Source organism: Lytechinus pictus, unplaced genomic scaffold, assembly GCF_037042905.1.
Source record: "Lytechinus pictus isolate F3 Inbred unplaced genomic scaffold, Lp3.0 scaffold_20, whole genome shotgun sequence".
In the NCBI taxonomy this organism is placed as follows: Eukaryota; Metazoa; Echinodermata; class Echinoidea; order Temnopleuroida; family Toxopneustidae; genus Lytechinus; species Lytechinus pictus.
The window spans coordinates 9,960,582-9,979,169 of record NW_026974141.1 but is presented as its reverse complement, the minus strand read 5'-3'; the positions used below and the strand labels follow the sequence as shown (position 1 = coordinate 9,979,169).

At 38.1% G+C, this 18,588-nt stretch overlaps 1 protein-coding gene across 1 annotated transcript in view; it reads right to left on the bottom strand.

Annotated features, from left to right (window-relative positions):
• The window catches only part of LOC135157965 (uncharacterized), a 47,372-nt gene extending 37,163 nt beyond the window's left edge, over nucleotides 1-10,209 (bottom strand). Inside the window, exon 1 of the mRNA XM_064115176.1 lies at nucleotides 10,149-10,209. Within this exon, the coding sequence (XP_063971246.1) occupies nucleotides 10,149-10,209 (61 nt within the window). The remainder of the gene's footprint in view (nucleotides 1-10,148) is intronic.
• Nucleotides 10,210-18,588: the final 8,379 nt, after the last annotated feature.

Here is an 18,588-nt window from a genome sequence, read left to right as displayed (position 1 = left end):
GTTTGGTATTATTTGCATCGAAATGTGTTTTATCATGCTACAAATAGATATCTACGAGTAATTTACCTATGAAGGACCATTAGGTATTGTTTGAGCAATTGCAGAGCTCGACAGAGGCTTGTAACCATCTCTTTAAGAATGTCAAATAATCCTATCCTTCGATTGGACACAAGTGGGGCTATGTATTTGACCGTGCCTGTAAAACTACAAAGTATGGTGATTACCCAGGGTAACGAACAAGGTTAACAAACTTTTTTGCAGATCCCCATTTGTTTTTGTGCAAAATGTTGCCTTTGGCGTTTATTGCTATCACCCTAATGTCAGCCCTAATTAATCGAAAAAATTTTAACAACTCGCCCATTTACATGCTTATTGCACTCGTGCACTAATAGTTGATATGGTATCGATGGAACAATATGTATTCTTGACTTCTGCTCGATCTATCCCGAATATTTTATCAAGTTTAGTTTGAATATAAGCACATTATTGGAAAGAATCGAAAGGACACTTATTACATACGTAAAAAAATGAACCGTATTCAACCCTTAAGTATGCTCGCAAACAGGCAAGATCTAACTAAGACTAACAATTAGTTCGGCTAGATCTAACAATACTTATTCCACTCCTACTTTTAACGACGTTATTTCGTTACGTCGGGACTAAGCTACATCTCTAGGCCTAACCTGGTAGCTTAGATCAAACGTAAGGTTAGCTGTTCCGTTTAATCTTACATCTTACGTACACTATTTTGGACACTTAGTCTTATTAGTAATCGGTTCGTATAATTTTTATGGACTCCTGAGATATTTGACACATGGTTGTTTCTTTCGGCTCGCAGGTACCGCATCGGCCAGACCATGCGCCGAGCACACAGCTCACAGGATAGTCGCATTGCAGTCCCTTTTAGTCTCTAGAAATTATACGAATCTTATAGACACAGCAGTCCTATCCTTAAAGTAGTAATTGTTATGATAGCTGTGACGTACAATGGTAGCTTATAATATGATGGAAATGACATATGTTAATTGTTATTGCGATAGGTACATTGTAAAATAGTGAAGAAAAACGAACACATTTAAGAAGTCACGGCCTTCGCTAGGTCCAATGATATGTACGGAATGATGAATGTCCATAGCGCCAACTCTAAACTTTATAAACATCAGATTTGAAGAGGCACTAACAATTAGAACAGAGTGAATCTCCTGCCATATGCCCATTTGCATTACGTTTTGCTTCATGCATTCTTACATCGAACAATATACAACTTATTTGATTAATGACTATTGTTTTCTTCATATAGGGTGGTGTTTTTATACAGGCCTATCATAATCTATTATGCGACAAGCCACCCAAGAGTGGGAAATATATCGCTCGGGAAAGTCACAAATGGTGAAAATAGAGATCTGGTTCTCAAAAATAAAAGAGAAATGCAAAACAGCTTATCTGAAAAAGTAATTTTTTTTTTTAATTGTAGAAATTCCAAGTTGTAAAGATGAATATAAAACAAGATACAGGGTTTCTTTGACACAATGTTTGGCTTATCTAACGCTTGAGTGAACTCATAACTCGAAACGTTGTTTTCCTCTATCTATTTATCTTCTTATTTTTAAGTCTCTCTGTTAGTTTCCTCAGCATCCAATCAGATGCTTGTGTTGGGTTGTTGACTATTTTTTGCACGTCAAAAGCTTCTAATGTGGTTTTCAAACTGAAAAATAAATAATTTTCGACGACTTATTGCGAGTTTGGGGGTGGCTCGTTACATATATACCTTGGCAAATATCGATACATAAACGTGGTAAAGATAAGAAACTAATTTCATCATTCTAATGCGTATACATATCGAAAAGTCTTAACCTAAATTCGGATTCAGACAAAGGTTTTCACGAGGTCCGTGAGCATGTTTACGTCGTAATATTGCTCTGTTCAAAGTGAAACAGTGCATTTGATGCAATTTTGAAATATATGTAAATTCATTGCAATTACTGCTATAAGTTGGCGGTTCAATGGTAAGACGTCTCACCTGGTTTGTGGCATCCGACGAATGCTTGAACTACACTTGACAATGAACGATACGTGCAGCTTTAGTGGTCCGCAATACCATAAGCATTACTATCCATGTAGGTCACATCGCGTGAGCCGCTATGTGTAAAGACTTCCAACTAGTTAACCCTCCTTGAATCAAAGTTTAAATACATATTTCACATCTAGCCACATATACATAGCCCAGTTGGACGGAGACCAGTCATACCAATAGAACAGGAAACCTAACGCCTTATATGTGAGCTTCATAGAAAACACTATCATAATGGTTTCGTGGTCATGGTGGTAGAATGATTTAAGCCAACGACACGGACACACTGTGATCGAGAACCAGTAACTGATATTAGATTGCAAAGCCGCCATTGACATTCAAAATAGGTCGGCAATTAGCAGGAGTAGAAAATTTATAAATATTCAGCACATGTACATACTGAATTCATGCTAAACTATAATTGGAGAAATAGTTTAAAGGCAAAGGTTTTATTTGTGAATGACAACAAATAAATGCATTTATATGCATACACATGTATATATCATAATTTTCACGTTTTGGGCCCAATTGATGACAAAACACATCTAGTTATGCTTTTCGCCAACCTAATGTCTTACTCCAGAAGAAGACGAAGGATTGTCGAAAACCTGAGGCTTGTACTAAATATTTGATACACAAAGCATCAACTGGATCTATTAAATATATATATATATATATAATATACCACTTTAATTTGTATAGCGCATCTGATATTTAGAGCTCTTTCTTTTTTTTAAACTTGTTTCTACACATCATTTTTTATTTATTTAAGAGATATGTTTTTAATTTTGATTTGAAGAGAGTCAAGAATGGAGAGCTTCTTATGTCAATTGGCAGGCTATTCCATAGTTTGGGGGAATCAAGTGCAAATGCAAGATCACAATGTGTGACTTTTGCTTTATGAAATTGGATATGGAACAATACTTTATCTGTGGAACCTCGCAAGCTTTGACTGCGTGATTGGGTTTTAAGTTAGAGTAATTTTGTAATGTAATGTGGTGCTTGACAGATTAATGATTTATATACAATTAACATAATTTTGAATGAAATTATTTGGCGTACAGGCAACCAGTGAAGTTCACTTTGAAGAGGTGTAGTGGAACTGAACTTTGGGACACGGTAGACAAGTCTTGCACACGAATTTCGGACTCTTTGTAACCTAGAAATACGACTATCAGGCATTCCACACAACAAACCATTACAGCAGTCAAGCTTACTTGTAATCAGAGCATGTTCCACTAGTTTGATACTTTATTGATCAAAGTATCTGCGAATGCGCCAAAGGTTATACAGGAAATAATATGTTAATTTGCATACATTTGAGAATTAGGTTTCCATGTTGAGGTTTGTATCAAAGTAAACTCCTAAATTCCTTGCAGTATGAGAGGGTTTGACATCGGATACTCCAATTTTTATACAGTTGATAATAATTTTAGAGATTTTGTATGAGGTGTCTATGAGCAAAAAATCCCATTTGCTATCGTTTAATTTCAGATTATCATTGAGCATCTACAAATGAAATGATACATTGTTCTAGACTTGAAACACTTGTGTCTGCAAACATATAAGATGGCCTAAAAGATATATACCATTGTGTGTCGTCGGCAAAACAGTAACAAGAAACTTTAGGAAAATTGTTCTGAGTGCTATTGGTAGGGCTACTTGTGTATAATGAAAAAAAAACAGGGACCGAGTCGTGAACCCTTGGACACCCCAAAAAGGTACATTAGACACGCTTAAAAGGTACTGAGAAAGAATCTGCGACAGTGCCATCAATAACTTTTTGATGCCGATCAGACAATACGACTTGATCCAGTTGAGAGCAACACAATTGAAATCGAAACAATTACGCAAAATTTCCAAAAGTCTAGTGTGGTCTATAGTATCAAATGCGCTACTTAAGTCTAGAAATACTAGAAGCGTGACGTTCTTATTGTCCATTGCCATCAGAATATCACACTTAATTCAAAGAAATGCAGCTCTGTACTATGAAATTGTCTATATGCGGATTGGTTGGATGGAAGAAGTGAATTACTACTGAGAAACTGTTAGATTTGTTGAGTGGCTGCACATTCAACCAATTTGAAATGTATTGTAATTTGTTTACAAGTCTTAGATTACAAAATTCAGGATCCAGTCTTGACTTTGTCAACAAAGATGTAACAAAATACTTTTCATTCATTACGAAAATGACCTGTAGACAGGGAGAAATTGATGATATACGTAAACACAGGAAGTATAACATCAATATGTAGCATAATAATATTTGTTGGAAGTGGATCGGCGGAGCAAGACGACTAAGTGAGCGCCACCACGAGTTGCCTTACTTCTAGTTCTAATAAAAGTATAAATCTATCAAACTTAATATCTTATGGTGCTGGAGATAAACCACATGAATCAGTATCAATACCATCAATCAAATTTATATTGGATTTAATATCGCTGTGAATACTAAGAACTTCATCATGAAAACATTTTCATATGTCATTCATAAGTGCCATCCTATAAATGTTACGTGGCACCACTGGATGTTTGTTTGAGATATTCAGCAGAGATTTAACAACGGTGAACAAGCCTTTTACGTCATCCTTGTTACGTGCTATCAAGTCTTTGTGACAGGTTTTGTGAGCAGCATTTAAAACATATAATGCTGTGTTACGAGCTTTCTTATACTCGTTCAGACATTGATCGGTTCTTGTTCTATGCCATTTCTTCTCTGCTTTACGTCTCTGCCTTTTTGCTTCTCGGACCTCGTCTGTATACCATGGCACATGAGGGTGAGCAACTACTCACTTCAAAACCAAGGGTGCATGCTTATCTAAGGGGTTCCTGAGTGTGATATATCAAACAAGTTTGCCAAATTCAGAAATATCTTGTGATACATGTACATTTGTGCAAACTCTTTGTTAAACATCACAGTGGTAATACATGAGTATTTACGATACGACACAATATTGTCAGTAAAAAATGGTTTACATGTGTTGAGATGGCACATGACTGGAATATGATCTGAAATAAGATATTTACATGCCATGGCTCACCAACGATTGCATCATCGGATTGGCGACAAATAAGGAAGTCAAACGTGTGACCTTGAGAATGAGTACTAAAGTTTACAAACTGAGTACAACAGAGTAATTCGAGAAAAACGACTTCGAGTTAATATCAACTTGGATGTTAAAATCACCAGTTATTAAGAGTGGAACATTGGACAGTAGGTGATCTTGGATGTACTCATTAAATTGACAAAGAAACGATGCAACAGACACCGGATGAGACTCTAAATATGTGGGTCTGTACATATTAATCATTTTAAGATGAAATAATTTGCATACGATATCAAACTCGGCAAACTCAAATGATTCCTTCTGACCAGCGGCAACCTGACGAGCATCGATAGGATTTTTTAAGAGAAGACCTGTGCCCCGGCCATGGCGACCAGTCCATGGTTGATGGATAAACCGATATCCAGCGCGAACAAACTTTTGCAGTACAGCATAGTCGTTTTCAGTCAACCAATTTTCCGTAAACGTAACTAAATCACCTTTACTTTCGCTGACAAAGCCGTTGATCGCAGTCGTTTTGTTACGAACAGAGCGTACATTGATGGAGCAAAGTTGAAGACAATTTAATGGTGATGAAATTCTGCTTGATGTTTGCTTTGGATGTTGAAGACTATTCCTTTTCCTTCCTCTTCGAAATCCCCACCCGATCTTCTTGTGCAACGTGTCCTGAATTCCATATGATGTGATTGCTTGGCATGCATGATGTGGAAGAGGTGCGACAAAGTCTCTCCACAGACAACTCCGTTGGAGTGTAATTGAAGACAGCATCGGAATGATCAAGCAGACGTCTTGTAGCATGTAGAGTGTCATCGCGTAGCTGTTCTGGGTCAGGATTAGGCTGGACATCGCCGGCATGAAACACTTCCAACTGAAATGAGGATTTGCTGTTTACACTATATGGGATCCTCCTTAAGAAAACGCTTTCTGGTGAAAAGTTCACAAATCAAAGGATGTACAATGATATGTCCACTGCAGAACAAAAAAGTCAATAACACTAGGAGAGTAGCACAGAAGGATGAATAGTCCCAGATGAACAGCGTGCATTGTGGTTGACGTCAGTCAAAGCGTTCAAGTTCATTGAAGTAACATATACACAATAGCCACACAGTAAGGTATAGTGATGCATAGAGGTGCATATATACAACATGGATGTTTACATATTGTGTAAGTGTAGACAACCTCTTAAAAGCTAACTTTAAAAATACACATGAAATCATCACAAAATAAACTTACAAATTACCGAGCTGTTGCCATGCAACTTACTTAATAACATACTAAAAGAACACATACAACAGAATCAAGTTATTAAGAGCTCCTAACTAGAGAGTCGCGAAAGCATGTGCACATGCTCATGTGCTCATCCAGAATATATATACATATATATATATATATATATATATTTATGCTTGAATGATTTACGCCTATACATAGAACATGACGTGAGGTCGCTCTCGATTCCGTCGGAAAACAACGTATTCATTTGGTAATTAAAGTTCAACTGGGATCGAGCAATGTTTCTGTTTATCTGGTTGTTTGCATTAATGCATGCTTCTAGATCACCCAATTTCAGATGCTTCGAGCATTGGACAATACCCCAGTAATGCATTTGTTGGAGGTCGTTGAAAAATGAGTTGTGTGAATTAGCCTCCCCCCAAAACGATATGAACGTGATCAAAGGGGAACACATTTAATTTGAATAATTCAAGAGATTTTGCAGTAAAACAAATATATATATATTTACCAAGATTCTACGAGCTACTTAAAATCATTCATGTGTCATGATATACAGAGTGACATCTCATCCGTCTACTTTGGTCAAAATTTAGATTTTTAGAGTTTTGCCCCTCCACCCCAAAATAAAAAATACTAAGAAACATAAAAATAAATAAACGTACACATATAAGTCTCACCCCTTTAGATATATGCATTTCTAGGCACAAATATTTTCAAGGCGATACCGTACCATTTCTCGATAAAATGAAATAATCGAAACCACGACATTGTGTACGCGCGCATGAGGGGAGGGGGCGCTTTATTACTGAACCACTTAGCCCGATGAACAAAGCAAATGTTATATAGGATCTTTATATAACACAAACCTTGTACGTTGAAGTTGCTCACTTTTGAATTATCAAATTGAATTTTTTGGGATATTTATGGGCAACATATTTTACTGTGATTCATCAATATCATCGTCGTCGTTATCGTGGTATGGATTATCATAGCAATCAAGTTTTCTTGCAGTATCGATGGGGAAACTAATATACTCTCATTTTCTTATCAGGTGAATGTGCTCACCTGGTTTGTGGCATCCGACGAATGCTTGCCATGTGTTTGACAATGAGTAATACGAGCAGCATTAGTGGTCCGAAATACCGTAAGCGCAACTGTACACGTTGGTTATGGCCTGATAGCTGCTATGTGTGAAGACTTCCCATCATTTTATGTCTTCTTGAATACATTTTCAGAGGCATATTTCACAGTTATAGGTATGTTGCCCAGTAGGACCGGGACCAATAGATCCGATAGTAGTGGAATCTTAGATGCCCTGCTCCAGCTTTCGATTTTACCGACAATAACAAACAATGACCAAGAAGATGGTTGTGCCTTTGAAATAATGACGAACTTATAATAATAAATGACGAAAGCACAAGCAGAACGAGTCAAAAACATTGTACATGTTGGAAAAATTTTCACAGAGAGGAATAAGATTTGGCATTGCGTCGTAATCCTTGACTGAAACATTATTATGACATGTAAGCTTTTTCGAACCATGGAAAGATTAAGGCTTATATGACATAGGGCAATGTCAATGGAGCACCTATCGTTCATTTCAGTGGAACATGTTTAGATCTTTTTCTTCATTTGATAATACACAACGGATGCTCGACATATAGTTTGGCGATCCTTATGTAGCAAAAAAAAGTACATATATAATGTATGAAAAGCGTTACTACCGAATTACAGTTGGTTTTAAAGACTACAATTTCACATGTTTTTTATATACATTTCAGTTCATTCCTTTGATTATTGTATTGTCTTTACTTTAAGCAGTTCCTTAGTATATTTTCGGAATAAGTGGTTGTTTTAATTCAAATTGAAACGAAACATGCATGGGTTACACAGGTAAGGACTGGTTCTAGTTGGATGATAAATTCGTTTATATAAAACTTTGATTGACCAGGGAATAATAATCGACGTCTACTGATGGAAAGCTATTTGGTTTGTAAGCTTAAATTACGTAAATAAAACGATTGCTTGAAACAATGCATTCATGTATTACTGATAAAGAACGAACAATGTTTTATTCAAGCGCTGCTGACGCAAGACAATATCGATGAAGAGCGATTAGAACACCAGTGAGGAATTAACCCATGGAAATTCACCGAGGGCATTAAAATGGCGAGCACTACACTTATGTGGGCATGTCGTCGAGGCACTGGTTTACAGCCGTGGCTCTTCGAAAAAAAAAAATAACATTCTTATTGCAATCTATTTGACACTGAGTAGTACGTAAATTAAGAGCAACTCTATGCTTTCAGCTAGGCATCAAAACAGGAAGCCTCGTGAATAGACCTGTCAGAAGTGTATGTCTGACTATGGTGTCATTCACATAACCACGCTTGCCAAATGCGAAAGAAACCAGTGAGTATAGAGTATCAGCAATAAACATCTCATAGAAGTATTACATTTCATTGCGCGCACTTGATAATTTTGTTTTCTCTTTTTACCTTGTGCAGTTGTGTGTACGTGTTTATGGGTATTTTTACACAAAGTTTAACATGTTTAAGAACACGGGCATGGGTGTGTCAAACATCCGCATTGCATTACAATAGGTCATAGGAAGCATGGATGTAGTAGTCCTTTACGCATTTTTTTTCTGTGCATTGTACCATTTAATGGTGGGGGCTAAACGTCCGCAGTGTGTGAACCATCATATTGATGTTGTTATTATTGTTATTATTTTGAGGTAAAATGTCCACCTTGAAAATCAAATACACGAGGGGGTAAATACTATGCCCACAATGAAGTCAAATATCCATTCAATAGAGACAGAAAGATGGGTCTTACTACAAGTAATCTAAAGGTTTATTGCCTCACCAACCGCCTAGAAGACATGTGGACAACCCTCCATATCCCATATCAAGTACCATGCACTAGCTGAGAGCCTTTGGATTAGATTACACCAACCAGACAATAACATACCGTTTTAACCGTAACATGTGCTTACCTACATTTCACAATACCAGCTATTGATACATTATACGATCATTAAACTTGACCACTCCCCTTTAAGCACCAGCATGAAAGATCTCACCTGGTTTGTAGCATCCGATGAATGCTTGGTGTCTCCATGACCCTGAAGAAAACGTGCAGCTTTGAAGTTTTAAATACTATAAGCGTAACTGTACACGAAGGTCATACCTACATTGCTGGTATGCACATAGACTTCCCACTAGTTTTCTAACTTTGCATTTCACAGTAGTTTCATCTGTTCATATTATATGTTATATACATGCTTCCCACATGATTAAGAAATAGTTAGTTGGCAACGTTCACGATTACCTGGTCATAAATCAGCATTATTGACCCGGTTATCGTCAACAATCTTAAAGCCATCGAGTAGTTACACCTGTGTGTACCAGCTTGTCTCTATCTAAATGAATGATTTCAATCTGACCTTCCTTGTAACGTTTAATTTAAGTGAGTATGGTTACATGGCACAGTGTAGGCACTGGGCAGTATGTTCTAGAGTCTTATTTACATATTGCCGTTTAACAAGATGATTATTTTCGTTGTCATATCTAATTTTCCTGCCGTGTCTGCATGATTGTGATGTTTAAACATTTATGCTGAGTAATGTGATCCGGTAAGGCCGTTTACAACTTTTGGTTAAGCTAGAAGCCGAAAGTCCACTTCCTGGGCTTGCCCTTGCCTCATCCGAAGAACAAATCTAGAGGCCATAGTCAGGGACAAGGTCTAGACATTCGAGGCCAATGCCGAGGACTTACCTGCGTGGCTAACATGGCTAAGGGCAAACATGTATTTCCCGAAGAGCAGACCATTGACCATCGACCAGGACCGATGACACCATCTTGTCCCCAAATTCAACACCGACATGGGACCTTTATTTTAGGAAACATTGTTATAGAAAAGCAGAGATATTGAAGGGAGAAAGGCTAGTATGCAGACTTACGCATTTCGCATTCAATTACCTGGCTATGATTTGCTCGAAAAGTGACTCTGCACCCTGGAAAACCTCTAAGTTACCATAGGCCGATGTTTAGTATCGCAAGCATCTCTGGAACTGGGAGCGTTTCATCAACATTTTTGTCCGACAAGTTGTCAGATTTGCAAAATTTTCTTGATTCTGATTGGCTGAGAGGCACTTTTACTACGGTAAATGTCGGAAAATACAGGACCTGTCGGATAAAACGTCCGACAAGTGCTTTCATGAAATGCTCCCCTGGAATCTCTCCCAGAACGAAAGGTGTGACTGCGGAGAAGTCCAGTCTGCTAGATCACTCCGACGGCTCATACCAAGCTCCAATACATGACCGAACCTAAGCATTGTATATGTATATCAGCCACAGGCCCCGATTACCTCTGAACCCTAGAGCACGGAGTTAGATTTCAACTGCCATTATCAATACCCTTGGTTCGATTATGAGCGATAATAAACGCTAAGGAAGGGAAGAGGAAAAAGAATGAAGGAAAATGAGATATGAAATGAAAAGAAAAGATAAAAGAGGGAGAGAAGGGAAAGGAGAAAGGAAAGAAAGGGGGGTAAAAAGATATAGAGAAATGCAAGAGGAGAAAAAAGGAAGGGGAAGAGAGAGAAGGGAAAGAAAAGGAGAAAGGAAATGAAAGGGGGGGGGAGAGGAAATGAGGAATAGGGAGAAAAAGGAGAAAGGAATACAGACTGCACCCCGATCACGTCTTAACAGAACATGCGTCCGGGCGTTAACGGGGTAGAGTTATTTTTCTACATTCTTTTGGAAGTTTATTTCATAGGAATTCCCCGGCATGTTGAAACGATCGATCCCCTTATTAATTATGAGATTGTGGTACAGCAAGTAAGGATGAACTGCATGGAACTGTCCACGGAGGATTATTCTATTGCTACTGGGGTGCTGACCATTGTCACAACTCCCCCAGTAAAAATAGATAATCCTCCGTGGCCAGGTCCATGATGAACTAGCAGAGCTAAGGTTGCGGGAAGGATGGTAAGGAGTTATCAGGCTAGAGTATTGTGGTGCAGTTCCATGTAATACATGGAAAACAGGTAAGAGCAAATTTAAAGGTTATGCGATGTACAACAGGTAACCATTTTAGGGGAAATGGTGACTATACGGGCAGAATTATGATGTACATGTAGCTTCCTAAGGCGATCTAACTAAGATTGTGAAACGTTATATATTAGAGCATTTTAGAAATCAAGACGGGACGTAATAAGTGCATGTATAATCTTCTCTGTACAAGACTTAGTGAAATGCTTCCGAATGAACCCCAAATTCCGTAGTTGACAGTGTACATATTGACATATATTAGAGCCCTGACTTGACAGAGACATATAAGAATCAAAGATGACACCGATATTTCTAATCTTATCTGAAACATTGATTACAGAACATCCTACTTTAATAGTGCGTACAGTAAACTTAGATAGCTGAGCCGTAGAATCGAAAAACATGAATTCAGAATTAGCCTTATTTACCTTACCAATGCTTCATCTTGTTTGTCCGTCGATGCGACGAGGACCATCTAATCATCCTGGGGTTTAATCATTAGCTTGATGGGTCCGCAGATAACTAGTCAGGCCAATCTGTGCCCTAAATAGTCTCTGGCAGTGTGGACAGGGAATATTGGCTTCTGCTACAGGGTTGGCGGTCCTTGCCTTCCTGGCCTGCCTGCGGGCTACGGCCACTACGGTCCTATTGGCCTCATATGCTTCAGCACCCTTATGTACAGCTGTTTGCCATGCTCCTCTGTCTTGGGCTTTCTGTTCACATGTGTCATGGTTGATGTTAAAAGACTTAAGTGATTCTTTTAGTGTGTCTTTGAAGCGCTTCTTTGGGCCTCCATGAGAGCGTCTTCCTTCCTGGAGCTCGCCAAACAGAAGTTTCTTTGGAAGACGTTCGTCCGGCATGCGAACTACATGTCCTGCCCACCGGAGCTGAGACTGCATCAGGACGGTGTAAATGCTGTAAATACCAATGCTTACGAGAGTGTAAACACATCCAGTCTATTGCATCATTAATACATTCTTCGAGCTTCTTGATAGCCAATTCAGTGTTTTTCTTTACCAGCGGCAAATGATGTTTAGAAATGAACTGCATCAGCGTAACAGTGGTAATTAATAATATAGTGTTTATCTAATATATGCATCAGACCGCTGATGTATACAGAAAACAGCGGGGGACATCCCACTGATCCTTGAAGAACTCCGCTTGCTAGGGGAACTTGATCTGACGTTAACCAGCTGAAATCGATCGGACAGATACGACTAAAACCAGCTAAAGACCTTTCCCCAAAGACCAATAAATTGCAATATGTACAAGAGTATGTCCGGGTGGACCGTGTCAAATGCAGAATACATGTCCAAACAAACCACAGCTGTGACACGCCCGATGTCCATTTCTTACAATATGTATTTCGATAAGTTAACCAAGAGAGTCTCGACGCTGTGATTCGGACAGTACGCTGACCGCCTTCTGTCAATCAGATCCTTTTCAATGAGATAGTCCGACAGTCTAGAAAAGGCAACAAGTTCCACTACTTTAGATAGGTAAGGTAAATTGTAGATAGCTAATGAGTGAATCACAGTACAAAGATGGTTTCTTAAGTAGATGATGGATGTGGGCCCGCTTAAGTTCTTTGGGAACCTCACTATCAGATCTAGAGAAACTCATGTTGACGATCGCTGCAGTCACATAATCACTTGTGCAACTGTTGGAGCACAATTTTTGAGCAACTTTATCGGAGCAGGGTCGAGTCCGCTTGAATTCATTGGAGTTGCACCTCTCATGTGGTTGGTTCCAAAATTTCATCCGTTAGACGAGGTCGTGAAGAAAAATCTGGAGAAAGGCTACGTTGGATCGAATTAACATTGTCATCAAAACAAATATTGAAGATACCTGCCAGCGACTTATCACATGCAAGTGATGGAAGTGGGGATTACCAACCAGGAACCGATGTTCCGCCACAGTTTTCTATAACTTTTCTGTAGTAGGATTGTTTAGATTGACGATTAAGAAAATTAACGTGCCTCTTTTGCTCTTGATACAACATACAATCAATCTCTAATCACAGAGACCGCTACTTCTTTTCAAGAAGCCTCCGTCTATGTTTCTCATTGGTACACTCTTGGGTATACCAATGAGCCTGAGAGCGAATGTTGACCTAGCACAAGTTAGCCGGTATATGATTGTCCATTAGACTGATCAGGCTTATGCTGTAGTGAGCAATTGCAGCGTGAACATCCTGAGAGCAGCCACCAGCAATGTTGCTCTGCTTCAGATCATCAGCGGACGATACTTAGTCAATTGATTTGATGTTACGTACAACAGAACGTTTCACCTCAGGACGAGGTTTGGCCACATTAAGAATGCATGCAACTGTCGAATGGGCCAAAATGCCAAGGATTACCCGAAGACCAGAGTGAATATCTCTATCAGATGATCGTAAGATGGAAGCATCAAGAATATGGCCACGTTTATGCGTAGGTGATGTTATCATCTGAACAAGGATTCCCTAAGTTGTAAATGTATATTGTTTACGATTAAAAAAATGAGGTCAGAATAAGGTCAAGGGAAGTTCTGAAAGTATTATAAATCCATCAGTCTTGCCAAAAGTATTCTTTGGTGCCTTTGTTTTTATCATTAAACAGCCACTACATGGCTATGTGACCCCAACTGAACGCAAGTGCACTTTTGCTTCGCCCCACTCTCTATGTGTTCAGATGTTATATTCTTTTTAAATAACAGGTGGGGAGATATTGGTGTTCTTGGTTAATTTTCACTCGCTCAATCAGTGAATAAACAAACATTAATAGCATCCATCCAAAAGACATAATATCCTACCAAACGTCTCCCCTGGTTTGTGGCATCTGATGAATGATTGGTATTGGTAGTGGTATGAGAATGAAGAATACGTGTATATTATTCGGCAGAAACTATCGTAAGCGCAGCTGTACACTTCGGTCATACTGGTATAGCTGCTATATGAATGCGAGTATTCCATTAGTTACCATTGGTTAACTCTAACTTGTTGATGACTAATACAAGCCGGCTTCGTGCGCGTAGCCCAATAAGATGGATTCCACTAATAATAGAACAGTATACTCTTACGACATTTTGTCAGGATTACGTACCCCCAAATTCCTTACTAGGCCTATTTGTATGTTGACATCGGGTACACACAATGAAGTACTGTAATCTGCTAATAAACTTAGAGTGTTTATTTACACCGTCATTTTGCATTTTAATGCATGAGTTTTGTACCTTCCGCATTTTTTACTTTTGATAATTAACCTTGATAACATGAAGGTGATTGAACCCGAGTTTACAACACGCCAAGACTCTACCAAAAGTGTCAAATATGCGCTCCGTTTATACGTTTCAGCTTTATTTAGCGCCAAGGTCTCGTTCAAACTATATTATATAGTCAATTTATACGGTTTTATGAATCATCAAAGAATGTCACGTCGCTGGCCTTATGCTTTGGGTGCAAATTACGCTTAATATCACGTGATCTCATTGTACATACGGGCTAATTACTTCATTGCCTTAATCGATCTATCCATCAATCCATCACCATGTGTTGCAAGAAGCATAATGTTTAATAGTTATCCACTATGTCCTGTCATTTATCGGGTTATTCAGTTCATCAACCTTCTAGGGTTCTGTTCAGTTTCGTAAACTATATACTAATTTTGATTACTTACGAGCCTTGGTACATTTGTCAAACATCTCCTTGATCGAAGTTAAGGTCCAAACAGGCACTATTTGCCTCATGTACGTGCAATATATATTATAATCTAGAAACTGCGTCACACAATACATTCGAGTCTTCTAGGAGTGTGTTAAATGTGTCTGTGGTTCGTGCTAAAGACCAGGAGACATTTGCTGAACGATGCATTCAACAAGTGGGGAATGTGCCATGGAATATTTTCTCAAGAAATCGACCTCTCCTTCAATTCGAGTAGACGAGTGCTGCTACGCATACCTACATACATATCTCAAACATTCCAAACGTCTCACTTTGTTTGTGGCATCCAATGAATGCTCGGTAATGGGATGAGTATGAAGAATACGTGCAGATTTAATGGTTACAATTGCTACAATCGTAGCATTGATATACGCACTTTAGTAAAATTGATACAATAATGCGATCTGAGGTAGGCCAATTTCATTTGAAGCTGATGATAAATGATCGCCTGCTTCGGACGAGTAGACCAGGAAGATTGGGACCAAGAAGTGTAGAACAGCCTATTCCAATTACATTTCAAACATGTGCTCTAGTCCAATCCTTACTTTGAATTTTCTATCGATTGGTATTAAGGACTATCAGAGTCAAGTTTTGAACCAAAGCAGTCACAAATAATGGATCGTTTTACATATATATATTGACTAGCAAGGAAGGACGACAATGCAATTGGTATTCATGACCTGCCCATGGCTCCTTCCTTTTCCCGCATACGTTTCACCACGTTTTATAATTGCCAGTTTTAAGAAATAAAAGCAAATGTTCTTTCATCTGCCTGTGATACAACTTATAGGAGACGACGTATTGGGGAGGGTTGATTGCGTGCAAATGCAATTTTATAATGATTCGAACATTAAAATTCCATCCAATCTGCTTATGAGTAAAATGTTTACCGATTAATCCTTCCTCGTTAAAGAAAGCAGTGGCATTTAAAAAAAAAATAATATTGAAGCTTAACTAAGCATTACGACCGCCATCGCTCCTGACCGTCTGCCCTCTGCATGCGAAGACGTTTTGTCATGTTTGTGGAGCATTGCGTGCAAATACAAGTTTATTCTTCGATCATTAAACTTCCATCGAATCTGCTAAGGAGTAAATTATTCACCAGTCAATTCTTCCTCAAAGAAAACAAAGTGGCATGTGATTTTTTCAAAATCAATATAGAAGTTTTATTAACCATAGTAAATCTTCACTACGTTTTTGAAATCATGATATTCGTTTCGACGTCATGGTTTAAAATTGCCACTTGAGCCCGGCTTGCATCTCGTGGGCGCATGTTTATATATCTTCATTTCGTCATAGCATCCATTCATGAAGTAAAACAAGTTTTCAATGCTATAGAAATATCTTAAATAATTTCAAAACTTGATGGGAACATCCTTTTTATTCATAGTCAGATATATGTTTTATCGGATGATAGAATAATAAGCAAAATAATTATCTTCCCAATGCACTTCACCCATTAAATCATGCTTTACTATGCAGGTGTCCCCGGTGGCAATGGATTTCAGTTAACCTTGCTATAAAACAATACGGAATCAATTGTAGACAATGCACATACACACAAAAAACAACCTATTCATATTGTAATTTGGAATGACCGGTCTATTACCATAATTGGTCTAGTGCTAGCCCATCATGATACGGACCCCAGGGAAGAACATATTGGCTATTTATTCTAGGCTGTGTATTCTTGCAATATAAATCCACTTGAATATTGAAATATTAATTAACTGCTAAATACATTTGTACCTTCCAAAATATTTTACCACGTAGCAAAATAACCCTTTTTTCACCTAAATACAGTTTAGTTTATGAGTATGAATAAATCAAAAGTCTAATTCATTCTTCTTATTATTGATGATGATCCCAAAAAATATATTCATTAAACGTATTGAATTATTATACATACTGGATCCATATTGCAAAAGAAGTCGTTGGCGTTGAGGTGAATGATCATGCATATGGAATATTTTAAGTTAGTCCTAGATATTTTCTTTTTCTTCTTTAAGAAGAGAAAAGCGAATGCAAGTGCCTATATCAAATGCCCTTATCAAATCCATTATTCATATCATCCATGCACGAAATTAAATAAGTGTATTATGCTTTATGGAGATTTAAGTCAATAAACAAACTTGTTAAGAATACATGTACCTCCATTTTGGATAACATGGAATGCAACGTGAGTGAATAATAGACCTTCACTCGTCTTGTAAGTGTCAAATGCATGCATCGTAAGGTTTTATGTTGCGTCACCGAGAACACCTAAAAGAGATATTCCTTTTACCCGCTTCTGTGAATCACCTGAGAAAAATCATGCCATTGGGATTGCCATAAGCAGAATATTAAAAAGCCATTCAACGTTTTAGGGTTCAAATTAGTTTCAACAACTACGTACTTAAACTCGCCAACGAGCCCGCAGGCGCTTGTCAATATGTGGGTCCACGTGGGCATCTTTACCAATTTGTAAACTGAATCATAAAATGCAGGCAAAACTGCCAATGTTTTATTTTCGTTCAGAGACCACGAGAATACTTTAGTATGATTCAATCCACAAGTGGAATATTTAGTTAAGAAATTTGTTTAAAATCGATCGCTCTTAAAGTTTTAAGGATAGAAGGGGAATACTCTTATGTATTTTTGAAACGTATCACCTGGTTTGTGGCATCCGAGGAATGCTTGGTAAGGGGTTGAGTATGAAGAATACGTGCAAATTTAACGGAGGATAATGCAGTAATCGCAGCTATACCATTTAGTTAATTTTATTCAGTTTAATTATGTCATCAGAGAAAGGCCAATATGAATTAAAGCTGATGATAAACGATTGCCGGCTTAGGACGGGTAGCCCAGGATGAAGTCCACCCATTAGAGTAGTATAGTTTATTCCAAATACATTTGAAAGCTTGACGTTAATCAAGCTTTTGTTAATATGAGTTTGCATCTTCTATCGGACTTCTATAATGGATATAATGGGCTATGATACACCACTTTTAAATCAGCTCAAAATTCAATTTTAAATCATAATGACCAGTATCAATACCCTCAATTGTACAACATGGAATGCAACATGAGCGAACATTACACCTACACTGGTCTGGTAAGTATCAAATGTACGTATCGTTACGTTTTGGCTTTCGGCACCCAGAACACCTAGATGAGATATTCCATTTACCTGTTTCTGTGAATCATCAGAATGTCATGCCAGTGGGATTATCGGTCTGATTCAAAATACACTTATTGGCGCGTGATCATTTTGTACATTCGAAATGAATGGTTTATTACCCTAATTGGTGTAGTACTTCTCAATCATCCTAATAATGTTTGGCCATAAGCAGAATATTTAAAAGTCGTCTAACAGTTCCCGTCATTAATCCAGTCATTCGTTTTAATTTTCAGATTAGTATAGACAACTACGTACTTCAACTCGCTAACGAACCAGCAGACGCTTATCAATTCATGGGTTCA